The following is a 27,523-nucleotide window of genomic DNA, read 5'->3' as shown; positions in this document are numbered from 1 at the left end:
TGACTCAAAAAGTTTTAATTGTACAAACTCTTTCTGTATTTGCATGTATGAGCACCTTAACATGTTTTTTATTTATTTAATGTATTACATACATACTTCTATATTTATAAAAGCAAGTACAACAAGTTTAGTTTTGTACTTAGTGAAAATTAAAAAATCTTTACTTTTTTAAAGTTTTATTTTATTTAATGTAATGGTTTGCTTTATTTTGGCTTATTGTTAACATATTAGCTAATAATAGCATATTAGCATTGTATGCTAGCCAGCAAAGAGTAACTTTTTGATGACTTGAACATAGACAACAGGGTTTGGCTTAATGTGTTAGCAGCAACTTTTAGATATTTCATTGCAATGATATAACACATTGTGAATATACTCCCATGTTATTGCTCTGTTTAATATTAGCTGTTGTGTGTGTTACCTTGACTATGTTGTATTTCATGTTCAGCTTGTTATGCTTAAGTCTGATCTCCTCTCTCTTGTCCAGATCCGGGACTCTCTTCTGTAGACTCTCTCCTTTTAATAGTAACTCCTTAACTGCGCCCTCCTCACAGTCCTAAACACACAAGCACATGCTTGGTTTGTTAGTCGAAACAGAAAATGACTGGAAGTCACACTAGCTGTGACTGAACCTTAGTGTGAGGGTAACAGACCTTGTCCTCCAGGAAATCTTCTTCCTTCAGGTTTTCCCCTTGTTTGACTTCATCTTCCAGGAGCTCCAGCCAGACCTGCGCTTCACTGTGGTACTGCTCTAGCTCCTTGGCTGATGCTGCCATCTGCCGCACACACACAGTCCCATGGCAAAGATGTACAGGCGCACACATACACACAGAATGTACATTTATTTACACAGTCTCAGACCTATGTAGTAAGACTAAGAAGAAGAGTTAAGGAGCAACTACAATTTGAAATCTATTAAAGTAAATTCATGGATTTTAGGATTTAAAATATAGCATTTAACAATAAATATGAAACAGCCAAACAAACAAAATGCACACAGACTGTGTGTTTCTGCTCTAAAAGAATATCTATATAAAGGTACTTCCCTACCATTCCAGAGGTAATGCGCTGAGAGATGGTGTCAAATCTGTGGTTAAGCTGCTCCAACTTGGGTCTGACCTGGACCTGGCAGTTGTCCCCCCTGGTGGACATTAACTCTTGCCCCAGAGACCTTACCTCCTCCATCTTTCCTCTAGTGAGTTCCAGCTCTGCACGTAGCACCTGCAGGTCCCAAGATACATATGTTAGGTGTATAAACTGTCTTCACCAAAGGCATGAAAGAAACATATGACATAGGGAAAAAAGCCTCAAAGTATATATACAATATAACCTTCAATACATCACTGGGTCCCTGGCTGTCTATCTCATTCATTTGTCTCTCTGCACCATTGATCCATCCATTCACTTCCTGTATTTGTCCATCCAACTTGTGCATCTGCTGCTGGTAGTCCTGAAAGAGAGGTAAAGAAAGAGAGAGAGAAGAATCAGACTCTTCTGACTCTGCAAACAGTGACATCTCCAAGAGCTATATTTAGCAAGCCAGGTCTAATATTAGAACGGAAACAACAGATAAATGGAAAGTATAATAAGAGTAGAATCACAGAATGATTTCAGTTCTATATCTGACCAGCAGCAGGTTGAGCCATTCTTCTGCTCTAGAAGTCACTGCAATCCAGTTACAGTGCAGCAGACTGACTTTGTCGTCCACAAGGGCTCCATGGCCGCGCAGCACAGCCTTTAAGGCCTCGGCGAGGTCCACCACTGCCTGCAGCTGTGGCTGGTGTCTCTCCGTCTCCCCATGGATGGACTGAGAACAATTAGGAAACAAGGACAGAAGAACTTTTCTATGTAAGGTGACCTCGCATGTTTATAAAGGCACTTAAAATAAAAGATATTAATAGAGGTTCACTCTTTAATGTTTGTCTTCATGTTGATATATACACGTAGGTACCTGTGCCCACGCCACCTCATCCTTCAGGTCACTGGGCATTCCATCCACTGCAGAGCGCCTCGTCAACTCGGCATCAGTGGCAGCGAGCCATTCTGTGAGCCCGTTCAGCTCCTTACGCAGCTTCCTTGACAACTTCAGACTCTTCTCCAGCTCCAACTTACTCTCTGTCACCTACAAACACACATTCTTTGATTATGCTGGTGGAGTTACTCCAGTATGTGTGTGTGTGTGTGTGTGTGTGTGTGTGTGTGTGTGTCCTAACCTGAGCTCCCATCTGGTTATACAGCAGTTTCAGGGCAGTCACTCTGTCGTCCAGCTCTTTGGGCTGCTCAGTCTGCTGCCGCTGTACGATTTGTCTGCCTGTTTTTATAACCGTCTCCACCTCCCCTTTCACTTCACTCAGCGCTTTATACAGCTTCTGTTCAAGCCAAATAGATAGAAGCCACTTAAAATAGAATCTCTTCATCAGTTCATATGTGAAACAAATACCCACCATGCACTGCTCCAGCTGTGACTGCACCACGTCCTGCTCTACACTGCGGATGTCCAGCACCCCCATTTGACTTTTGACCCAGGCTAGCACACGCTCACACTCGAGCAGCCGAGAATCAAAGTTGGCAGGCTTCTGGAAGAGTCGGAACTTAGTCCACACATCTGCCAGCATTTTCTGGGAAATAAAAAGACGCAGACCCATAGTACACATAATGATAGGCAAAGAGTCCTACAGGATTACTGATTACAGTAAACACCATATCCTGTCTGTCTGTATATGTATATTCTGGCTGTACATTTCAGCACACTGTCTGCGGTTCTGTACCTGGGTAAGGTCCATCTGTCCCATGATCTTTGGGGAAGGGTCTTTGTCTTTGTTCTGGTTCTTCTTCCTCAAGTCCTCCAGGGTCGTTTCATGGCTGCTCAGCTCTGACTCGATTTTCTTGTGAAAACACAAACACACATGATACATAAAGAATTCATGTAATTTTATGTAATTTATTCAATTCAATTAAACACTAAAGTCAAAGTGAAATAAACCCTAAAAATGCTTAAATGGACTGACAGTGTACAACCTTCTGCTGACCACAAGGGGGAAGGAGATATCAAGAAGAGAGAAGATGGAGTCCAAACACATTGCAAGCCTACATCACCGCCACACTTACAGATTCTCTCGCACACACTTTGTCTCTGCCATCCTTCTCTTTAAAAACAAAGTCTCAGGAATGGTCATCCACTCTGCTCCAATAATGTAATCATTGTTTTATTCTCTTGTATATGTGTTTGTGTCAGTAAGAAAGAGATTGAAAAAGAGATGGTGAAAGGGAGAGAGAGTGAAATCAAATCAAAGTGTGGGGAAGACAGCAGGAAAAAGAGGCAAAGACACAAAGACCGAGGCTGTTTGTGTGTCTGTTTGTTTACTACCACCATTGGTCAGTGGTGGTCTGGATTTGCCCTTAAATAGAGACTTTGAATCTGCTAAAGGTGCCCAAACTGGTTTCAGAACTGGTTCTTTTTATTTTGGCCATTTTACAAATGTTTGTAAAATTTGTCTTGTAAAATAAGGACATCATTTGGAATTCTGTCTTCCTTGGTTGGAGTGGGAAACAAATGCCTTTGTTCCTGTCATGTGACTATAAAGGTCATAGAAGGATCATTGTACTATGGCTACCTGAGCTTCCTGTGGTATCTGCTGAGCATCGATTTGATCAGCCAGGTATGCAGTAAGGTGGCGGTCTGTGTTAGCTAAGGATTCCTGGATCTGCTTCAGGGTTTTGTCATTCTCCCGAGCCCACTGGAGGTTCTGCTCCAGCTCTTTTTGCCTGAGTGCTGCCTGTGGAAACAAGAAAAACAAAGTCAAAAGACATATTCTAACTCATGTAAATCAGAAGAACAAGAACAATAACTAGCTGTTATAAACAATAACTAAAAGTCCGGCCCCTGTCCTGTAGAACTAGCTCCCAGTTTGCATACCCATCTTTAAATATGAAAACAGCCTATTTTCTAGCTATTTACAGGACATAAGAATTTTAGCACAGTAAAGCACTCATAGAGGCTTCACTATTAGCACACAAACAGACAAACACAGCTACATACACGAGACAGGAGTACATCTACACAAAGACACACAGCCCCACTGTGTGTACCCTGTTGAAGGATGGATTCTGGGATTTCTCTCGCATGTCCTCTCGGTGTTGTCACTATATAACCAACGCTCTTCTGAAATTTGTTATCAGTGAGGTGTCTCAGTGTCTACTGCAGTGTTTCCATCTTCACTCTCTCTTGTTAACTGCAGACAAGAATAACTAGTAAACAATCCTATTACATCATATAAGAGCTGTGCGACTGTGTGTGTGTGAGAGAGAGAAGGCTTAAATGTATGCGGTTACAGGTGAACATACTAATCCCATACAGAAGGATAATGGTTCCAAGTATAGTCCTGAGCCAGCCTAAGCCTTATGCTAGCAGTGCATGCATCTGAGGCCCTCACACTAGGGTGTTTCTTCTTATTCATTATTCCTCTATCCCGAACCATCGCGTGCATACTGACATCGACGACTGAGTGCCTTATGGTAAAAACACCTTCCAATTGTTTTTCATCTGTTACCAAACAATGAAATGAAATCTCCAAGTATGCATCTTTGATCTGAAGAAATGAACAAAGAGACGTGAAATTATTTAATTATTGTTTTTGCATGCATGGGGCAGATTTATCACTGAGTTTTAAAGTGGAATAATAATATAATGAGATTATATACTTATTCTGCTCTCTCAGCTAACTAGAGCTTGATAAACTAATGGTAAAAAAGTGAAAGGAAGCTGACTGACTCTTGCGCTTATCTTATTTTTCATCAGCTAAGTAGGGTGAAAAAGAAGAATAATGCTTTTTGAAGCCTCTGGGGTAAGAGTAATCACCAATGTCAGAGTCACTTTCTAAATCAAAATAAGCTGTTATAGCAGAACAGCATTTGACAAGTGAAGTAGATCATGTTTCTGTGCTGAATAAAACCTAAAAATTGTCTGAATCTAACAAACATATTGTTGAAAATGTTACCTTTCTCCCAAACCATTTTAAAGTCGATTTCTGTAGTTTGCTCAGGCCTTCAGTTTACTGACGGCTACTGTGTCAATAACAGAATAAGTCATACTTTCGTCTGTACTTTGGCCACTCATAGTAAGTCACCTTTTATCATCAGATGAGAATAAACCAAGATTAAACAATTAGTATGGCTTGTCTCTATTTAGCCTATTTACCATGCACCTCTTGTCATGGAAAGAAAGTTGAAACATGATGACAGAAAAAAAAAAAAAAAAAGAGTTCCTTTTCTTTCTGATAGAGTAAACAGAGTATCAGATTTTCATTTGGGCATTTTTATAACATTTTATGTATTTATTTATTTTACTGAATTTGCATTTTGAACGTGTGTTGTCATCCTGCTTAATATAATAATAATGCTAACTTATTATAAGTGAAAACTAAATCTCTAAGCTTATATATAACCATATTTCACTTGCATAAGAAAATTTAATTTTAGTCAGTTTAAAGATGAATTGCTGATATCTCCTTGAATCCCAATTCCTTTCCTTTCTGTAACAAGACTTTTGCTCAAACAAATCTTCGGATGATATATTCAGGCTCAGCCTATATTCAGACTAATGTGGCATTTTGAGTACATGTCTGGTGCATATTATGTTCAAATTTTAAAACAATAAGATTTCAAAGGTCATCTGAAATCCCTGGGAAGACTGTGAAACTGACAAACAACCCTAGTTATCTGACAGTGTTGCTCATGAAAAACTTGTGCCAGATGTAAGAAATAAAAAATGATTTCCTCAATGCCATCTTTTCAGCTCAACAAAGGAAAAATATTCAGGCAATATTTTGCTCTCTGTGCACATTTGCTTCTCATCCATCATTCCAAGAAATACTTACAAAAACTCTGGTCCCGTCTTTCGGCTCCTCGTCTTTTTTATAGATAACAAATAAACAGGGCTCAGAGCTACCCAGTCTCCCCCTACATGCATACATGCTGGTATAAATACCGAAACAAGGAGTAGGAGCTTCTGTTCCTCTCAAAAATAAAAAAGGTCTGAAATAAAAAACACAAAACACACACACACACACACACTCTTGCAGTCTATGTAGGGTAGATAAACAAAAGAAGGCTTATCAGGCAGCAAGGAGAACATTAATCTGGTTCTATTGTAAGGGAGGTGCACAACTATGTCTAATCTGTCACTGAGGATCACAGTAAGTGGCTGAGAATGCAATCATGTCATCGGTGATGACTGGAAGGATGGCCAGGATGGAAGGAGGGACAAATGGAGGACAAGAATTAGGCAGATAAAGATACAAAATGGGAGCAATGATGAAAAAAACCCAATTAAGTTTACGTGTGAAAATGAAGAGAAACATAAGATGTCTCCAGGAAAATTACGATGAAGAGAAGAATCATTAATCAAGCTGAAAGAGAAGATGTGAGTGACAACAAGAAATCCTACCAGTGGCTAAAAAAATCTAACTGTATTTTTTAGAAGTTTTAGAACTTTTCCTGCTGATAAAGACCTCCACTTTTAGTTAAGTAGTAGATCAACAATTAAATTACATAAAAGTACCTGTTGTTCGCCGTCTAATATAGAAAGTTCAACAAAAACTTTATGTTTTATAAATATGGGACAGTCTGCTTCCCACTTCTGTCTCCTCTCACCTGTGAGCCATGAGCAGTAATCAATGGATCGGCTTTTAAGACCAGCTCAGAGCAGGAGCAGGTGGTGCCACTCTTCAGTAAACAATGGCAATCAGTCACTGTAGTTCAGGAGATCCGCTCCAGTGTCACCACAAGACCCACCCAGACACTAATGCTTATGGCTCAGACCCCCATAATTGTGCATGAGGCAGACGCCCAGAAATGATGCGGTTTCACTTCTGCCAAAACTTTTTCCGGTGAATTGTTAAAGAGCATGACACATGACAGCAATGCCTGATCTGAACCTAAGAAGGAAACTAAAGTAGCTCCCAATGGCCTCCTGGTCTGTTACAACACGTGTCAACACACTATAGACCCTGGACTCATATAGCACTCGATTTTGTTACCAGCCTACCAACCTCCAAAAATACAACAGCCATCCTTTCCATCCTCTCCAGGTCAGCACACTTTATTGCCTTAGATCAGGCATGTCCAAAGTCCGGCCCGCGGGCCAATTGCGGCTCGCGGTCCAGTTTTAATTGGCCCACAAGTAATTTTATAAATAGAATAGAAAATGGCCCGCACTTCAACTTTTGCTTGAGTTTATTGCACTTCTTAGTTTTAACACCAGGGGGAGCTGCTGTTGATCAAGGCAGTTGCTCCACCAAAAAGGACAATCACAGAAGAAATTTACCCCAAGTTACCAAACATGGCAGAACCAAAGAAGCCAAAGGTAGAAAGTGAGTGCAGAAAATTTCAGACACTGTGGGAGTGTGAATATTTCTTCAAATAATTCAAGGGGACGTGTGTCTGTTTGATCTGCACTGAAACTGTGGCAGTTATGAAAGAGTATAATGTACGACGTCATTATGAAACCAAACATCAGGCCTATGCATCCTACACTGGTGCTGAGCGAGAGCAGAAATTAAAGCAAATGCTAGCTGTCCTGCGGGGTCAGCAACAGTATTTTTTCGTGCTCAAATTGTCCAGGAAAAGGCTCCAATAGCAGCTATGAGGTCGCCCAACTCATCGCAGGACATGACAAGCCTTTTTCAGATGGAGACCTCATAAAACACGGCCTCGTTAAAGTCACCGAAATAATGTGCCCGGAAAAAGTGCAGGACTTCAACAACGTCAGCGTGTCCAGAAATCTAGTTGTGCCACGCACTGAAGACTCGTCAGCCAACATTAAACTGCAACTGTCTGATAAAGCTTTGCTTTTGATTTTTACTCCATCGCATGCGATCCGAGCACTGATGCCACAGACACCGCACAGCTGCTAATTTTTTGCGGGGAGTGGACGAGAGCACGAGCGCTTTAGGTGAGTAAAAAATATATTCCACAATACCCGTGTGTTAATATGCAGGTGCACATGCTTCAAATATCAATAATGCGCATCAATTCTGTCACTACCCTGCTTTTGCGCACCACTTTCTTATATGCTTTTTTCTTGTTAACACACAGAGTACACACCGCTGTGCACAGCGCACGCACAGGCAAAGTCAGCTGATCTCCTCTGATGCAGATCTGCTCCTTGATCAAGTGACATTTGTCTGGATTTTTGGCACGAGTGGCGCACGATCAGCACCGCAGCTGGATGGCCCGATTTACATACCCAGCGCAGCTGATACTACAGAATAATTTACTAAAATTATATGGACTCATGTTATTAAGTCCAGTTCAATCTGTTAATGTTGATAATCGTTTCAAACGAACGTTAATAGGTGTGTTGCTAAGCCTAATAACGTAAATAACAAACTTGAAATGTACCCGTCCCATTTTCCCCTTTATTGTTTTTTCTCTGTGCTGTAAATCTTCTGTCTAAGAAGAAATCTGAGGCTGCTGTTCTGAGAATGAGCTACCAAAGCTTTTTCTGAATAAATCAATAAAGATCCATTTATGGAAAGCTGTGATGAAGGCAGTTTTGTCTTTAATTATATTCAACAATATAACACATTTGACCACTTTTAAGTGATTTTTAATACAGTAAAGTTAAGGTTATATACCTAATTTCTAGTAAGTGGCCCAGCCCCTCCTATATTTTTATGTATGTGGCCCTCAGCGAAAAAAGTTTGGACACCCCTGCCTTAGATAAACTGTCCACAGCCTCTGAGAAAGCTAAGTTACTCATTGATCAAATTTTCCAGCTTCATGGTATTCCAGTGGAAATGGTATCTGACAGAGGTCCACAATTCATCTGTTGCATGGAAGACTTTCTGCACTGCCCTGAGGTCCAAAAGCATGCCTTAGGTCATGAAACTGATTCTGTCATCAGTCCTTCAGCAGTGAGACTTAAGTTACCGCCATCCCTGTGTATCCACCCCATGTTTCATGTCTCCCAGACCAATGAATTATCAGATGTCCTAAAGCTCCCTGTGCTGCAGCTAGAGTTCTGACAGTGACTAGAAAGCGAGAACATTTTTTTTTTCCATATTAGCATCTCTTCTTTGGCTTTTAAATTAAGGATTGAATTGACTTCTCTACAGTGGAGTTCTTAAAACTTTGCAGTTTTGGATCATTCCAAATAAATATTTCAGTCACACTGTTCGATAGTCAGATTCCTTTACTAGGTCATTTGAGTTTTCCACTGTTACTTCCAGACAAACTAATAAACTACACACATTCAGGTAAATGAGCACAAACTGCTCTCTGGCCTAAAACATATTAACAAATGTGAAAAAAGTAGACTGCTTATTAAAACAATAAAGTAACGGTTCTTCCACGGTTGGTTGTCCACTGTGTGCTTACATTATAGTTCAGAACATGTACTGTATATCTTACCCTCGCCATAAGTTCATCCCAACGGGTGTTGAAAGCATCCAACTTTTGCTGAATCAGCTCATCCAGAACACCTCCATCCATCAGGGTCTGGGCAAGTTCTCTGATCTGGTTCCTGTTGTCTTCTGGGTGCTGCAAAAGAACCTCAATGCTCTGCATGTACAGACAGAAAGAAATAAAGAGAAACTACCAGTCAGAAGATCAGCTGATTGATCCCCAGTTCCTGTATATCGAAGTATCCTTGGGCGAGATAGTAAACACTGAGTTGCCCTGCGTTCACCAGAATGATTAGAGAAAGCGCGTAGGCATCGATAACAGTGCTGTAGGAATGTGTGTGATTGGGTGAATGAGTCTTGTCGTAAAAAGCCCTTGGAGTCAACTTCAGTAGAAATCCACAACTTAAGTAGCAATTCATTCACAGTTTTCCACGTTAGGCTGCACAGCACACACGAGGAGGGCAGGATGTCAGACACAGGAACAGCATAGAGCAAATATCAGTTACCCTGTGAAGACTTCTCCCAGTGTGGATTAAATGTGTAGAGAATGGAGCAAAACTGCATTATTGATGTAACGTGGCAGAGCCACTCCTGGTGTTTTACCAGCTATACACGTGAATCCTTGTGTTGACACTCACATTCAGCACCTTCTGTAGCTCGTCAGATCCTCCCGGCAAGTTTTCTGTCTTGTCCAGTTTCTCCTCCAACTGGTCCAGAAAGGCATTCTCCTGCTCGATGTAGGACAGCAGTTCACACCAACACGCCCACACCTCCTGCAACACAAAGCAGACACGTGCCCTGCACTCACAATACAATTGTTAGAGGTAAGAAAGACTGGAGAATGGGAGAAAAAGAGAGGGTAGCAAGAGAATGCTTCAGTCAAAGCTGAATTCAAGTTCAAGTTCAAGTTCAAGTTGGCTTTATTGTCACTTCAACCATATACAGTTAAAACGAAACAACGTTCCTCCAGAACCAAGGTGCTACATGCAACATAAATTTACAACATAAATTAACAGAAAACACTAAACTAGCTAACTAAGAGGCCTAGTTAGCTGGCTAGCAGAGACAAGACAGACTGACCTAACATAAATTACAACATAAATTAACAAAAACTAACTATCTAACTATGAATTATTGCAAACTGCAAGACACAGATGTAATTATTTCTCAGGAACATAATAGGAAAATCAAGCGTTGATTAGTTTGTAATTTTATCTTTTAATTAAGTAGCAATCCAGTCAAGCTGTCAAATTGCAGTTTATATAATATATGAGTATGTCTAGATCAGGGGTGTCCAAAGTCCGGCCCCATTTTTAATTGGCCCTCAAGTAATTTTATAAATAGAATAGAAAATGGCCCGCACTTCAACTTTTGCTTGAGTGTATTGCACTTCTTAGTTTTAACACCAGGGGGAGCTACTGTTGATCAAGGCAGTTGCTCCACCAAAAAGGACAATCACAGAAGAAATTTACCCCAAGTTACCAAACATGGCAGAACCAAAGAAGCGAACGGTAGAAAGTGAGTGCAGAAAATTTCAGACACGGTGGGAGAGTGAATATTTCTTCAAAGAATTAAAGGGGACGTGTGTCTGTTTGATCTGCACTGAAACTGTGGCAGTTATGAAAGAGTATAATGTACGACGTCATTATGAAACCAAACATCAGGCCTATGCATCCTACACTGGTGCTGAGCGAGAGCAGAAATTAAAGCAAAGGGTAGCTCTCCTGCGGGGTCAGCAACGGTATTTTTTTTGTGCTCAAATTGTCCAGGAAAAGGCTCCAATAGCAGCTATGAGGTCGCCCAACTCATCGCAAGACATGGCAAGCCTTTTTCAGATGGAGACCTCATAAAACACGGCCTCGTTAAAGTCACCGAAATAATGTGCCCGGAAAAAGTGCAGGACTTCAACAACGTCAGCGTGTCCAGAAGTACAGTTGTGCGACGCACTGAAGACTGTCAGCCAACATTAAACTGCAACTGTCTGATAAAGCTGTGCTTTTGATTTTTACTCCATCGCATGCGATGAGAGCACCGATGCCACAGACACCGCACAGCTGCTAATTTTTTTTTGCGGGGAGTGGACGAGAGCACGAGCGCTTTAGGTGAGTAAAAATATATTCCACAGTACCCGTGTGGTAATGTGCAGGTACATGCTTCAAATATCAATAATGCGCATCAAATCTGTCACTACCCTGCTTTTGCGCACCACTTTCTTATATGCGTTTTTCTTGTTAACACACAGAGTACACACCGCTGTGCACAGCGCACGCACACGCAAAGTCAGCTGATCTCCTCTGATGCAGATCTGCTCCTTGATCAAGTGACATTTGTCCAGATTTTTGGCACGAGTGGCGTACGATGAGCACCGCGGCTGGATGGCCCCATTTACATACCCAGCGCAGCTGATACTCACCAGAATAATTCACTAAAATTATATGGACTCCTGTTATTAAGTCCAGTTCAGTCTGTTAATGTTGATAACGGTTTCAAACGAACGTTAATAGGTGTGTTGCTAAGCCTAAGAACTTAAATAACAAGCTTGAAATGTCCCCGTCCCATTTTCCCCTTTATTGTTTTTTCTCTGTGCTGTAAATCTTCTGTCCAAGAAGAAATCTGCTGCTGTTCTGGGAATGAGCTACCAAAGCTTTTTCTGAATAAATCAATAAAGATCCATTTATGGAAAGCTGTGATGAAGGCAGTTTTGTCTTTAATTATATTCAACAATATAACACATTTGACCACTTTTAAATGATTTTTCTAACTTTAATACGCTACAGTTAAGGTTATATACCTAATTTCTAGTAAGTGGCCCAGCCCCTCCTATATTTGTATGTATGTGGCCCTCAGTGAAAAAAGTTTGGACACCCCTGGTCTAGATTCATAATATATTTAGTAAAGACTTTGAAGGAATTAGATGAAATAAAAATAAGTGTAATTAGGTGGTCTTATTATTATTTATACAGGTTTAAATACCTACATATAACCCCAATGTACCTCATTTTGATAAACACAGACATGTAGTACACATACTTTGTTACTGTACTTAAGTAAAAATTTTCACATATCTGTACTTTACTATTTATTTTTTTACTTTTACTGGCTACATTTTTTGCACAAATATCTGTATATTTCTGTAACTTCCAGTGCATTCAAACATCAAACTGATTTGAGCTTAAATAAAGGAAACAGTGGAACATTAAAGAGATAAAAGACAGTTCTTTGGACTTTCTCATTGTTCTGCGTATCTAAAATGCTTTCTACGACAGAAAACAAAAACTACCGATTGTACTCAATCACGATCACTAACAAGGAATTAACAGGCCTGCCCTTTCATTGTAGAAGCTTTAGCACTGCTTGATTTAAGTTAATGCATGTATATATTTGAGCCTGTATTTACAATTTTGACCCTGTGCAACATAAATTCAAACCTGTGCATCCAATTTTTTAAAGTAATTAAAGATGCGTACAGTACAATCATTCCACCCTTGAAAAAGAACAATTCAAATAAATAATTAAAAGCCCCCAAATTACCATAACATTCATTCCCACGATGAGTGCATGTAGACTACAATTGAACATGAGACTTCTTTTTAATGAGGCTTAGAATCTGATGGTAAAATGATAAAATGAAAAAAAGGAAAAGAGAAAAGCCTGAAAATTGGCTTGGCTTGGCTCATTTCAGCTATAATATCTATTATACACTCTCTAAAATCACATCCACAGCAAAACACCCCTTTAGAGCTGTGCATGATGTATGCAAGGATCAGCCTTGAAGCCCCTTGTGACTACATGACTATTTTACATAAAAGTGCATAACATTAACTAAAATTTACATACATTTTTTCTGTGCATACCAAGGTTGAAATTACTGCAGAGATAACAAATAAGAAAAGAAAGAATGCAATGTACCTCTAGAGTTTTACACTTCCCATCAAGGCGGCTGCACAGGCGCTGGTAGTTGGCTGTCAGTACATCCAACTCTGAGTGCAAAGCATCGTGGGCTGTGGGCGGGGCTTTGGCAATGAAACTATTCACACTGGCAGTCAGGAGTTTGACCTTTTGCTCCTTAGAATGAACCTCTTCCTGGGCCGTCTGATGAACAAACAGACAAACAAAGAGAGAGAAGCTGAGAGAAATGAAGAACAGTCAGATTCACGCTGCTAACATAAAAACTGCACGGTCTTTAATTTTACATCCAACAAAAAAGTACTGAATGAGGGAAAGTATAGATTTAGAAAGTCAGGCTGTAGTAGTGAGACCTCCCTAATCCTTAACATAACATGAAATAAAAATTGCATACAGTACTGTAGTAAGTTAAGTTAAGTAACAAAACGAGCTTATTTACTGTCTGCTTGCAGTTTAAATGGAGAGAAATGGCGGCGTAGTGATATGTTCCAAAATGATTCCACGTTGAGAATGACTTTTATTGTGAAGTGTTGTTCATCCAGCAATAAATTTTCCACAGTACTTAGTTTGTATATGGTCATCGTATGTGGTTAAAAAATGGGAGGTGCTCAATTAAAGTAGTCAGTACTAGTCACACATGTAGGAAAAAATGAGGACTCACTTAACGGTAATGATAATGATGAAGGAAACTTTGTTACCTTATGTGAAAATTATGGCTGGATTCATAACACTTGCACACTTTGTATATGTTAGAGAATATGGATAAGTTTAAAACTTATAGGTGCTATGGCTGTTATTTGGAACATATCAGCGTGCTCTCATTTCTCTTTATGAGAGGAAGAAGTATAACTGTTAAAGAGAGAAGCCTAGATCACAGAGCCAAAAGATTTTGAAAAATGTATGACTGAAGAAAGTGAAATAATAGTTACTGCAAAGGAAAGCAGAGAGAAAGCAAGGTACACCATTGTTTTTTGTTGAGTAGGGGTAGTTTAAAAATGAAAAACTAAGAGAGCCTTGCATTACAACAGCCAAATGTTGTGTCCTCTTTAATGCAAACAGGGAGTTTTGCCTTGAAGATGAAATAAAGAACAGCCCAATAGAAGGAAGTTTCAGACTGTGAGTAAGTGATCTGTTATGAGAAACTTACTGAAAATCAGTCGATAAATAGGTTCATAAGTAAAATTAAGACTCGCTGACATGCCAGTTGGTTGGCAACTTAATCATGTTATGTTAGATATCATGTGTCTCTTATGTTGTTTAAAATCCGCTTTCTATGATATACCCAAAAGCTGAAAACCAGCAACTGACAGCACAAACTGTGGCTGACACAGTTACTGTCATGGTAAAAAGAAAGTACACGTTCTATCAGTTCTACGGTCTTCCATTTAAATCAGCAGGTGTTGAAATGAAAGCTCAGATGAACAGCATAACACATTACACTGTGTCATTTATTTGACAAAAAGTTTGTGAAAAATTTACTATACCTCATGATTTAGTAGCATTTGGACCTGAATACGTTTAGTAGCAATTTCTTGAATTGTTTATGTATGATTCTATCAGTCTCTTACACTGTTGTGAAGAAATTTGGACCCACACTTTTGTGCAGCGTTGTTTCAGTGCATTGAGATTTGCAGGCGTATACAATTATGCACAGTAACCCTAACGCGTGACTCTGTTTTGGCCAAGACTAGCCATTGGACAGATAGTATAAAAAAGGAGTTCATGGTCGCTTCCATGACTCCAAGATGACCAGGTCACTCCCCTATTTGTATTACGCATTTGAAGAAACCTAAGGATGTTTAAGACTAAAGCTAGAAGTAAAAGGCTTTGTTAAAGAGATGAGTTTAAGAAGTTTCTTAAGAGAGTCCAGTTATGGGGCCTTGCAAAGCTCAGATGGGAAAGAGTTCCGGAGGGTGGCGGGCTGCCACACTGAAGGTTCTGTCCTCAAATGCTTGGAGACTGGTACAAAGGACAGAAAGCAGTCCCAAGACAGAGGACTGCATGTATGGGTGCAGCAGGTCAGACAGGAGAGTGAGGGATTTATAAGCAGGAAGAAGGATTTTGTAAATAATGTGTGATTTTACTGGAAGCCAGTGGAGATTTATGAGAGTGGGGGTGTTCCCAGAGCTTAGTCTGTTGGAAGCCTGGTGGGTGAGTTCTAGAGTCTCTGCTACAGAGTCAGCTAATAATGGCTAAATTTGAGACATTAGGTTCATTAGGTGAAAAAAATCTGCTTTGGTCACAGATTTGATATGAGCCTGGAATTAAAGTGGGAGTACAAAACAATATCCAGATTAGAAATGTCTGGGAATGGTGAGATGAGGCAACCATCTATGTAGATTGCCAACCTCCCAGAGTAGGGCTTTGGGGACAACAACCAAGAAGTCAGTTTTATTACTGTTGAGTTGAGTTGGTTAGATGACATCCATGTTTTTATTTCATGCAGACAGCTGGCAAGTGATTGTGGGGAGAGCTGGGTGGAGGGTTTGGTACTGAGATAAAGTTGTATGTCATCAACATAGGAATGGAACCAGAAACCATGGTGGGGGATGATCTGACCAAGTGGGGCATTAAGATGAAGAAGTGAAAGGGTCCAAGCACAGTACCTTGAGGCTCACCTTGGTTAAATGGAGCAGAGGTGGAGCCGGAGCCTCCATTGGTGAGAAACTGTGTTTTGTTGAAGAGGTAGGACTGAAACCAGGAAAGTACAGTACCAGTGAGGGCAAGTTTGAGAAGCTATCTGGTTAGAGGTGAGAGAAGGATGGTGTGATAAATGGTGCTGAAGGCTGAAGAAAGGTCCAGGAAGATGAGGATGCTGATGTGGTCAGAGTCAGCGGCAATGAGCAAGTCACTAGTTATTTTGATGGGAGGTAAGGTATTTAGTTTTCTCCAAATGTTTTGCTTTGCCAAAAATCTGCAATTTGGTATCCCCTGTCCAAAGGACAATGTTCCAGAGGTCTTGTGATGAACATACCTTCTGAGGCCTGTAAGTCTGAAATATGGATCTTTTCTTGCAGTGTCTCTGACCTTAGGGTGAATGTGCTAGGACATGCACTAGTAAGACTGCCAACCTTCCTGAATGTTTTCCACTTGTGTTTTTCTCACTGAATTGTTGACTTCAAATTAGATGGAAATAACCTTATAACCCTTCCCACACTGATGGGCAGCAATACTCTATTGCGCTAGCACACAGCTGAATGACAAGGCGTCAAACGGCATGTTTTGTTGTTCATCTGAGTTTGCATTTACTTGATTTTATGGTCTACTAAGAACTTTAGAATTCACAGAATTGTATGTTCTTTTTACTATGACTGTATATGAAAAAGTCTCAGCCTCAGCTTAATTGATTTGGTTTGATTGAATTTCTAAGCTTCATCATTTTAAAAAAAGTCTTAAAAGTTATTGCATACCAAAAAGAAAACAACGACAGATGGTTGAAGGATATGAAACAAGACAAATGAGGAACAAAGAGAAAAGGCTTAAAGAATAGAGAGATGGGTGCAAAAATAAGGGAATCAATATACAGTTGTGTGAAAAGTGTTTGCCCCTTCCTGATTTCCTATTTTGATTTCCAACACAGTTTTAAATAGCTCTATATAGCATTATTATCACTTGTTTTCATCTGACCTTGAAGAATAGGTCAGAGGTCAAATGTGACAGAATATTTATAATCTTTATATGCTTCTTACTATCCATCCATCCATCCATCCATTTTCTTCCGCTTATCCGGGGCCGGGTCGCGGGGGCAGCAGCCCAAGCAGAGAAGCCCAGACCTCCTTCTCCCCAGCCACCTCCTCCAGCTTATTCAGGGGAACACCAAGGCGTTCCCAGGCCAGCCAAGAGATATAATCTCTCCAGCGTGTCCTGGGTCTGCCCCGGGGCCTCCTCCCGGTGGGACATACCCGGAAAACCTCACCCAGGATGCGCCCAGGGGGCATCCTTGTCAGATGCCCGAACCACCTCAACTGGCCGAACTTCTCACCCTCTAAGGGAGAGGCCAGCCACCCTTCAGAGGAAGCCCATTTCCGCCGCTTGTATTCGCGATCTAGTTCTTTCGGTCACTACCCACAGCTAGTGACCATAGGTGAGGGTAGGGGCGTCGATCGACCAGTAAATTGAGAGCTTCGCTTTTACGTTCAGCTCTCTCTTCTCCACAACAGACCGGTACAGTGTCCGCATCACTGCAGCCGCTGCACCAATCCGCCTGTCGATCTCCCGCTCCCTTCTCCCATCACTTGTGAATAAGACCCCGAGATACTTAAACTCCTCCACTTGGGGCAGGGTCTCGTCCCTGACCCGGAGTGAGCACTCCACCCTTTTCCAGCTGAGGACCATGGCCTCAGATTTGGAGGTGCTGATTCTCATTCCCACCGCTTCACACTCGGCTGCGAACCATTACAAGGCGAGCTGGAGGCCATCACCTGATGAAGCCAACAGGACCACATCATCTGCAAAAAGCAGAGATGAGATCCTGAGACCACCGAAGTGAAAGTCTTCCACCACTTGGCTACGCCTAGAAATTCTGTCCATAAGAATTATGAACAGAATCGGTGACAAAGGGCAGCCGTGGCGAAGCCCATCACCCACCAGGAACAAGTCCAACTTATTGCCGGCTATGCGGACCAAGCTCTTGCAACGGTCGTATAAGGACTGAATGGCCCGTAGCAATGGGCCAGACACCCCATACTCCCGGAGCACCCCTCACAGGACCCCCCGAGGGACACGGTCGAATGACTTCTCCAAGTCCACAAAGCACATGTAGACTAGTTGGGCAAACTCCCATGCACCCTCGAGTATCTTCAAGAGGATAAAGAGCTGGTCCAGTGTTCCACGACCAGGACGAAAACCGCATTGTTCCTCCTGTATCTGAGGTTCTTACTATATGTTGAGAATGCACACCAAACTTGTATGAATCCGTTTCTAAGATATACGGCAATAAATTGACCTTAGAAACCAAACTTTATTGAACTGTTAATGCTTTTCCATTCTAAGCTTCTACAAAGTTTTATCAGAATTCAAATCTTTTCAAATTATTGATTTTAAAAGTAGAATAATGACGTGCTGCCAAAAACAACCTTGGTGGGGGTAATTATTCTTAAAAGAATACAGAATGCTGCAGCACGGTTTTTATCTGGTAAAAGGAAATTTGAGCACATTACTCCGGTCCTGGCCTCCCTGCACTGGCTTCCAATTGAATTTAGGATTCATTTTAAAGTTCTTTTATTGGTTTTTAAATCTTTAAATGGTCTGGCACCTGCATATTTGTCTGATTTGCTGAAGCCCTATGTCCCCACTCGCTCGCTCCAGTCAGCTGAGCAGTTGTTGCTCTCAGTCCCCAAATCGCGGTTGAAACTGAGAGGAGACCGAGCGTTCTCTATTGTGGCTCCTAAGCTTTGGAATAATCTTCCTCTTCACATTAGGCAATCGACATCGGTGATGGTTTTTAAATCCAGATTGAAAACGCATTTTTATTTACTGGCTTTTGACTCAGTGGTTGACTGACTTGTATTTACTTATATTTTATTGTTTTTGCTATGTTCATTATTTTATTGTATTTATTATTCTTATGGTATCTATTATGTTTTATTGTTCAGCACTTTGGTCAGCCTTGTGTGTTTTTAAAGTGCTATATAAATAAACGATGATGATGATGATGATGATGATGATAAAAGCAGTGTTCTGTTATTGGACTTCTGTGCAAACCACCGAAGTCCATAATGAATTCCATGTTTGAACATGAGGATGTCCATGAGTGCATGTGGCACCAAGACAGCCTAGATAGCAGGTTGCTGATGGATTTTGCAATTGTATGACCAGCTCTGTGGCCACATGTTCTGGACACTTAGGTAAAGAGAGAGGATAAGCTGTCAACTGATCACCACCACTTTCAATCCTGGGGCTGCTGAACTGAGCTACAGTTGCCAGGTGGTTGGTGCCTAATGGTTGCGGTGATAACCCCCAAACTAGCTGGTGGACATTGGAGGTGAAAGGAGCCGTCAGGCTGAAGAAGGAGTCCTATTGAATCTGGGGACAAGGAGGACAACTCATTCATCCATCACTGGGGGGTGGGGGGTGGGGGGAGGGTGAGGTCACCGAGTAGGGATGGGAATCCAGAACCAGTTCTTGTAGAGAACCGGCTCCCAAGAAGTCCACAGGCTAGTCAGGTTTCTTCATATCTGGGTTAATAAGGAATACACCGGGACGATTTTGAGGTAGTCAGTACTGGATGAGTCCCATCGCGGAGTTCAGCTCCAGGGCCCTGCATTATCTTCTGGCTAAGACTCATTCGATCAGGTAGTAGGTGTTTTTTGTTTGTTTTTAAACCAGAGCTCTGAAATCAACTTCCTGTGTAAGGTTTTTTTGTGGGCATTGCTGGAGATCGACACAGGTCATGGTAGTCAAATAAGTTTGGAAGAAAGACACTGGACTTCATTAGATGTTTTGAAGATGTTTCACCTCTCATCCAACAGGCTTCTTCAGTTCTAAAACCAAACGGTGGAGAGTCCCAGATAATTCAAACTAGATGACAATGTTTATATTTTTGACCAAGAAGGCAGATTGTTTGAGAGGGAAGTAAATAAGGCCATCTATGTCCACTATGAATGACAATCATTGAATGTAGGGGTACATTATGACACCAACTGTCAGCCACCTACAATGCACTTTTCCCAGGCGCGACAAACCCCACTCACATTTTGCCTCACCTGATACCTCTCTTGTAATGACCCACTCCTTTTTTACACCTTGGCTCATGTGGTGACACACATGATTCACAGTGTTTCAACAACCTAAGGGAAAACCCTCACTAGGGTTTAAATACCTGGGCCTCTTCACCTTTTGGTTCTAGATTTGGACTCTCTTAGGTGAGAGGTGAAACATCTTCAAAGCTGCCTAAACCTCATAATTAGTTGTGCCACACTTTGCAGCAAGAACTGCAATCAAGGTTTTTGCAATAACTGGTAATGAGTCTTTCACATGGATGAATTTCTTTCCATTTTTCTTTGCAGAATTCTCTGTCCTGCTGCATAATCCAAGTGCACTTGAGTTTCAGGAAACACACTGATGGCCTGTAAAGACCAAATTCATGGTTCCAACAGTCACAGTAATACGTTGAGGTCCTGAGCAGCCCTCGATCATCACACTACCAGTATCACGTTTAATGGTTGGCATGATGTTGTTGTTTTTTTGCCGCCTGCATTGCAGCTGTGGTAAAGTGGAGACACTGATCCATAATGACGTCCAACGTTCACACACTCAGGGAAAAGTAGCACCTGCTTAGTAGTGTGAGCTTTGGAGAGCCTCTTACCCTACATATTGTGAGGTGGAGGTCTCTGTTGTCACCATGGGCATTACATTGAGGCCACATATATCCCATATTTGTACTGTACTGTACTAAGATGGCGCCAGCGTGCTCGGCAGGCCGTCCTCCTCCTACCTCTTCTTACCCTGGTCTCTGTTTTGACACTTTTTATTTAGACATTTGTGTGCTTTTTATTCTTGTCTTGGCTTCGTGCCTCTCTGAGAACAATGCTTTAATCACATATGATTGGCTAACTTTGCTAAATCTCCGGCCACCTCTCTTCCACGAACCGGAGCTACATTGAGACTTAGGAGACGCTACGCTGCTGCGTACCTGCCCGTCTGCCTACCTCCACCTTCCCTATTTAAGAGGCGCTCCAGGAAGCGTGGTAAGCGGAGTGGACTTTGGGTTCGCATTAAAGCCTTACTTAAGGCACATGCTGCGGCTAACTCCTCTCCCATCCCAGACTTTCTGCAATTTCCATTCACCTCCCACCACCGGCCATCCGTCAAACTGCTCAGCCATCGCTGGATTTGCCCTGTTGGACTTCAATTGTATCTGACCTTTACAGTGTTGTGCTCGCCGCTTCAGACCTGGATTGGGACCTACTTGCGCTCCGCGCAGGCACCTAAGCAAGCTGAGATGCGCCTCTGTCGGGGACGAGGTGACTAAGAGCCGGATGGCATTGTTAAACACAAGATCGCTGGTGAATAAAATCTTCATCCTAAACAATCTTTTTCTCACCCTGCCCCTGGATGTTTTATTCCTGACTGAAACTTGGATTCACCCCAGTGAGCAGCTAGCAGGCCACAACCAGAATCCACCATCAGCCAGCAGGCCACAACTAGGCTCCACCATCAGCCAGCAGGCCACACAGCCAGGCTCTACCATCAGCCAACAGGCCACAACCAGGTTCCACCATCAGCCCACAGCCAGGCTCCACTATCACCTAGCAGGTCACAACCAGGCTCTACCACAGGTCTACTGGGTCTATCTGTCAGTCAGCATGTTATCCTCATTAGCCTTTTTTCCTTTATTGCTTTTATTAACAGCTTTTTGTCTACATGAGGTGCAGGAACAGTCTGTGGAGCAAGAGAAACCATACTTCTTACTCCTCTCAAAGGGAACAAGGTGGGATTTTACATCTTTTAGAAGCTTCTCAAACGTGATCATCAGCAGAGATCTCATTTCAACTGGTTTAACTGATTTATTCATTCCATATCACTGGTTTATTTCCCAATCCTCTCACCCCCCAAAGAGATTGGGCACTAAGAGAAATCAGTCTGTAATCCTACAAAAAAAATCTGTGAAAAGAAAATGTTTTATTGTTCTTCTGCTTCTTTTATCTGGAAATGTGCAACCTAATCCCGGTCCAGATTGCAAATGCTTAAGTACTCCTTGTGATTTTAAAACTCGAACAGGTCTTGGTATCACTCATTTAAATGTCAGAAGTCTTCTTCCCAAACTTGATTTTGTGAAAATTTGGATGAAAGAGTTAGATACTGATATTCTTACATTATCAGAAACCTGGCTTACTAAATCGATTACTGACAAAGACATTGCAATAACGGGCTATAATCTTTTCCGTTGTGACCACCCCAGAAAGGGTGGCGGTGTTGCAATTTATGTAAAAAGCAAATTCCATGTTACTGTCGATTCATCAGTATCTGTTTGTAAACAGTTTGAACTGCTTGCCCTCAAGCTCCAACTTTTCAAGGGCTATTTTATTACCATTGTGGGCTGTTATAGACCCCCCTCGGCTAGTAGTGAGGCTTTAGTTTCACTTAGTGAAAAACTATCTACTTTAGATTTTAATGAAATTGTGCTGGCCGGAGATTTTAACTGGGACTGGTTGTCCTCTGCCTCAGACAGTTTCAAATCCATGTGTGATTCATATAATCTCACACAACTAATTTACAGCACAACTCGTCCAAATCTTAAATGCCCAGAAAAGTAATCACTTATTGATTTATTTTTAACTAAAATGCCGTATAAATATTCTCACACTGGGGTTTTCGCAAATGATATCAGTGACCACTGTGTGGTAGCTAAAGTCAGACAATTGAAGCTCCCAAAATCAAGGCCACAAATAGCTTTTAAACGAGAATTTAAGTATTTCTGTGAGCAAGCTTTCTTTCGTGATTTAGGGGACTATAACTGGAATAGAATCTACCTGATAACTGATCTTGAGCTGGCATGGAATTATTTTTATGACACTTTTATCAAAATTATAAATAAACATGCCCCCATCCGCAAATTTAGAGTAAAATGCAGAAACAACCCTTGGTTTTCTCCTCAGCTCTCCAGTCTACTCAAAAAAAGGGATGCTGCCTGGGCTAAGGCCAGAAAAACTAAATCCGAAGCGGATTGGCTGATTTTTAGACAGCTCAGAAACCGTTCAACTTCCTTAATTAAAAAGGCCAAATCAGAATTCTATCTTTCAAAAACTACTAAACATTTGAACGATCCTAAAAAATTCTGGAAAATAATAAAATCTTCTTATGGGGACATAACTACAAATGAGATGCCAACTTTTGTTGTAAAAGACTCCTGCACTTTAACAGAGAAATGTGACATTCTAAACTGCTTTAATGAGCATTTTGTTTCTTCAGGATCTCTATTTGAATCTTTATATCCAGATTTAAAACAGCTTAATCAACAGGAGGCTCTCTCTGCAACCACTCAAACTGAATCTGTGGTGCAACCCTTCAGTTTTTCTCCGCTAAATGTTTTTGAGGTCCACAGGGCTTTAAATCTGTTGGATCTAAATAAATCTGCAGGACCAGATCAACTTGATCCCTATTTTCTTAAGTTGGCTGCAGATTTTATAGCAGAACCAATAACTTACATTTTTAATCTTAGCCTCTCGAACAGTGAGATCCCTGTAATATGGAAATCTGCCTATGTTCTCCCTTTGCTGAAAGGAGGTGATCCTTCAGATGTTAATAACTACAGGCCCATATCTCAATTGTGTGTTCTAGCAAAAGTTCTAGAAAAGTTCATTAGTGAACAACTGAAAGACTTTTTGGACAAAAATTCAGTTCTTTCCCAACATCAGTCAGGATTCAGAAAACAACACAGCACAATAACTGCTGCTATTAAAGTGGTTAATGACATCGTTGATTCAATGGACTGCAAAAAATACTGTGCTGCTCTTTTTCGTGACTTGTCAAAGGCTTTTGATACAGTTGACCATGCTATTTTATTAAATAGACTAAACAATATTGGTCTATCTGTAAATGCTGTAAGTTGGTTTTCAAATTACTTGTCAGCAAGAAAACAGTGTGTCCATGCTGCTGGGTCTTCTTCCTCTTTTCTCCCAGTATCCAAAGGAGTTCCGCAGGGCTCCATATTAGGGCCATTGCTATTTTCTCTTTACATAAACAACCTTTGTGATAATTTGTCAAATGCAGCATTTCATCTTTATGCAGATGATACAATTGTTTATTGTTCATCCCCTTCAGTAGCACAAACCCTGCAATTTCTGCAGTCTGCCTTTGATGTCGTTCAGTCCCATTTAACTCAACTTAAGTTGGTGTTAAATCCAGAGAAATCCAAGTTCATGTTATTCTCAAATAGCAAAGAGTTGTTAGTTACATCTCCTAAGATTAAAACAATTCAAGGAACTGAAATTGAAATGGTCACATCTTACAAGTATCTAGGGATCATTATAGATCAGAATTTGTCATTTAAGACTCACATTCAAAGGCTTGTGTCGAAGTTAAAACTAAAACTAGGTTACGTTTTTAGAAACCAATCCTGTTTCTCCCTCCAGGTGAGAAAACACTTGATTCATGCAACTTTTTTACCTTTATTGGATTATGGTGACCTGCTTTTTATGAATGCACCTACCCACTACCTAAAGAGGTTGGATACTGTGTACCATTGTGCTTTACGTTTTATTACTGGCTATAGAAATCGTGTACATCATTGTTCTTTGTATGCTGCTGCTAAATGTCTATCTTTGCATATTCGCAGACTCTCCCATTGGTTGCTCTTTATCTATAAATCTCTCCTTGGGCTTTTTCCATCTTATTTATGTGTTTATATGTATAAAAACCACAACCAATACAGCCCTCGTTCGCACAATATCATACAATTGATTGTCCCAAAAATCAGAACAGAATTGGGGAAAAAGGCTTTTAAACACGCTGCCCCTGCTTCCTGGAATAATCTGCAGAAGGAACAGAAATGATCAGAATTGGTTACCTTGGGAGAGTTTAAGTCTGTCTTAAAGGAACGAGAGAACAGCTCTTTTACTCAGTGTGATTGTTTTTAATGTTCTCTTAATTTGATCTGTTATTGTATATTTTACACATGTTGGTATGGGATATTGTATTTGTTTTAAATGTTATATACCTATGTGGTATGTGACTTTTGTTGCCATGATGCCAGGTCTCTCTTGGAAATGAGATTTTTAATCTCAATGAGATTTTTACCTGGATAAATAAAGGACTAATAAAAATGTTCAATTCTGCCATCAATCCTTGCCCTGATAAACTAGACTTTGCCTCCCCAGCTCTCTGTGAGCAATTTTTAAATTATTTTACGAGGAAGATCTCACTTCTAAAAACCTCACTTCCTCATCTTCCTGTGGTGAATCATCTTCCTGGTGGATCTCTGTCCAACTTCTGCCAGTTTGAGCCAATTTCACTTTCTACTTTTAAAAGTATAATTGATCAATTGAGAAGTTTGAACTCGGCTCATGATTTCCTCCCATCCCAGATTTTAAAGGATGGGTTCGATGTTCATTTCTTATCATTGATTAATTTATCATTACTCACGGGCCATGTCCCATCTGCATTTAAACATGCAGTGGTGCAAACTGTCCTAAAGAAAACTAGCCTTGACCATAGTGACCTTGCGAATTATAGGCCAATCTCTAAACTTCCGTTTTTATCTAAAATATTAGAGAGAACTAGAGAGAACTGTCCTTTTGCAACTACAGGCCTACTTAAACGCAAATAACATTAGTGACAAATTTCAGTCTGGTTTTAAACCTCACCACAGCACTGAAACGGCATTGCTGAGGGTTTTCAATGATCTTTTTTTAATTACCGACTTAGGTTGCCCTGCCATTTTAATTTTATTGGATCTGTACACTGCTTTTGATATGGTAGACCATAACATTCTTTTAGAGAGACTGGAACATGTTATAGGCATCAAGGATTCTGCCCTTAAATGGTTTAAATCCTACCTCTCCTGTAGGACTTTCTCTGATGGGCTGCTACTTGTCCGCCGCTGCCCCTCTTTGTTGTGGAGTACCACAGGGGTCTGGCCCCGGTCCTCTACTGTTTGCCTTGTACATGCTACCCCTGGGTTCTGTCTTCGACAAATATCAGATCTCCTACCACTGTTATGCTGACGACATTCAAATCTATTTCCAAGTGTCTGATGACCTGCCAGCTTCATTGAATCGTTTGTCTGACTGCTTGAAAGAGGTTACAGAGAAGATCCTATATGTATAGAAGATCCTCAGGATGAGAGCATCCTCACACAGAACATGACAGCGGGGTTTGGGAACAGCTGTGTGAAGGACCAAAAAGCTCTCCAGAGAGTGATCCGTACAGCAGAACGCTGCTGCAGGATTGCTCTCCCCCCACTTCAGGACACCTACACCAGGAGATGCTGGACTAGAGCAACGCAGATACTGAAGGACCCATCCCATCCTGGTAACAAACTGTTCCAACTTCTACAATCTGGTAGAAGGTTCCGCATCATCCGGGCAAGGACAGAGAGACTCAAGAAGAGCTTCTATCCTCAAGCCATCCGGACCCTAAACCAACACCCCCCCCCACACACACACACACCCGCCATCTCACATCATCTATAATTGACTGAGACTCTCCTCCAGACACTCAATTCCTTTAACTTTAAATATGTTTATAGTGTCCATTCTGTAAAATAGTCAGATGTCTATTCATATTAATGTACAGAATTCACCTGCTTGCTGCTTCTACTGCACATTCACCCAATGTATATACTATATATACATATATATATATTTATAATGTTATTCCTCTAGGGGTTAGGGGTGATCGCTTTTGTTTGTTTCTCTATTTTCTCTATTTTACCTTGTATTAATGACAGTGTAATCATTTACTGTTATTCCTTACTGTGAAGCACTTTGGTGTACCCCCGGTTTTAAACGTGCTATATAAATAAAATTGTATTGTATTGTATTGTATATTGATCTTAAGTAGGCCGGACTACTGAAAATCCAATTTTTGTCGGTTTAAAGCAGTGGTTCTCAAAGTGTGTGAGAGTTCTGACAGGTGGGGCGCAAGTTACCTGGCAGAAAAGCCATGCGGAACTAATGTTTAACACTGAAACTGCTTTTGCGTGGGAACAAAGAAATTCGCAGCAGTTACTTTAATAACATGTGCATCCTGTGAAAAGCTGCAGCCGTAAGTCGACAGCCACGATAAAGAAGTGTACTGAAAAGTGAGAACATGTGGTCGTGTCTGTCATGAATCGTTTACAGTGGTGCTGAAACCCAGGATTGGGGCACGAGAGACCGAACCACATGTTTGCACTTTTCAGTATACGTCTTTATTGCGGCTGTCGACTTACACACGCGGCTGCAGCTTTTCAGCTAGAGCCTACACACATCAACAACAAGAACAGGACGTGATTAGGAATGCCGCTCAGGTGCGTCCGCCTCACCCGCAGCCACGCCCCAGACCACCCCCCACCACAGCTCTGCAATCAAAAACAGGCTTACTGCAGCCACGAAGAGTGAATAGTATTAAACCCTAACTAAATCATATAGTTTTCATCTCTGTTCACAAGTTTCTGGATTTCTTTTTTTATAAGACTAAGACTGAACTTTATTTTTCCATGTCTGGCAATGTACAAATTCTGTTTGAATTGATCCTTTTTTGAAGAAGTGGTGAAGACTAATGAAGCAATT

At 41.0% G+C, this 27,523-nt stretch overlaps 2 protein-coding genes across 6 annotated transcripts in view; one reads left to right on the top strand and one right to left on the bottom strand.

Moving 5' to 3' along the window:
• Positions 1–27,523, top strand: part of LOC109197015 (ATP-dependent DNA helicase PIF1) — a 933,009-nt gene that overhangs the window by 91,725 nt on the left and 813,761 nt on the right. The gene's annotated exons all lie outside the window — the stretch shown is intronic.
• The window catches only part of LOC100694991 (dystrophin), a 178,659-nt gene that overhangs the window by 64,594 nt on the left and 86,542 nt on the right, over positions 1–27,523 (bottom strand). For all 4 annotated transcript variants that reach the window (XM_025902685.1, XM_019351894.2, XM_025902687.1 and 1 more), the window contains 13 exons: positions 13,314–13,496; positions 10,043–10,177; positions 9,412–9,561; positions 3,615–3,776; positions 2,769–2,885; positions 2,445–2,618; positions 2,214–2,369; positions 1,952–2,122; positions 1,628–1,807; positions 1,331–1,450; positions 1,051–1,221; positions 654–776; positions 422–556 (listed from right to left, as the gene is read on the bottom strand). In XM_025902685.1, coding sequence (XP_025758470.1) covers positions 422–556; positions 654–776; positions 1,051–1,221; positions 1,331–1,450; positions 1,628–1,807; positions 1,952–2,122; positions 2,214–2,369; positions 2,445–2,618; positions 2,769–2,885; positions 3,615–3,776; positions 9,412–9,561; positions 10,043–10,177; positions 13,314–13,496 — 1,977 coding nt within the window. The remainder of the gene's footprint in view (positions 1–421; positions 557–653; positions 777–1,050; positions 1,222–1,330; positions 1,451–1,627; positions 1,808–1,951; positions 2,123–2,213; positions 2,370–2,444; positions 2,619–2,768; positions 2,886–3,614; positions 3,777–9,411; positions 9,562–10,042; positions 10,178–13,313; positions 13,497–27,523) is intronic.

The sequence above is a fragment of the Oreochromis niloticus genome, linkage group LG23 (genome assembly GCF_001858045.2).
Source record: "Oreochromis niloticus isolate F11D_XX linkage group LG23, O_niloticus_UMD_NMBU, whole genome shotgun sequence".
Lineage (NCBI taxonomy): Eukaryota > Metazoa > Chordata > Actinopteri > Cichliformes > Cichlidae > Oreochromis > Oreochromis niloticus.
Note: the sequence above shows the minus strand (reverse complement) of the source record. Positions and strands in the feature narration are given on the sequence as shown.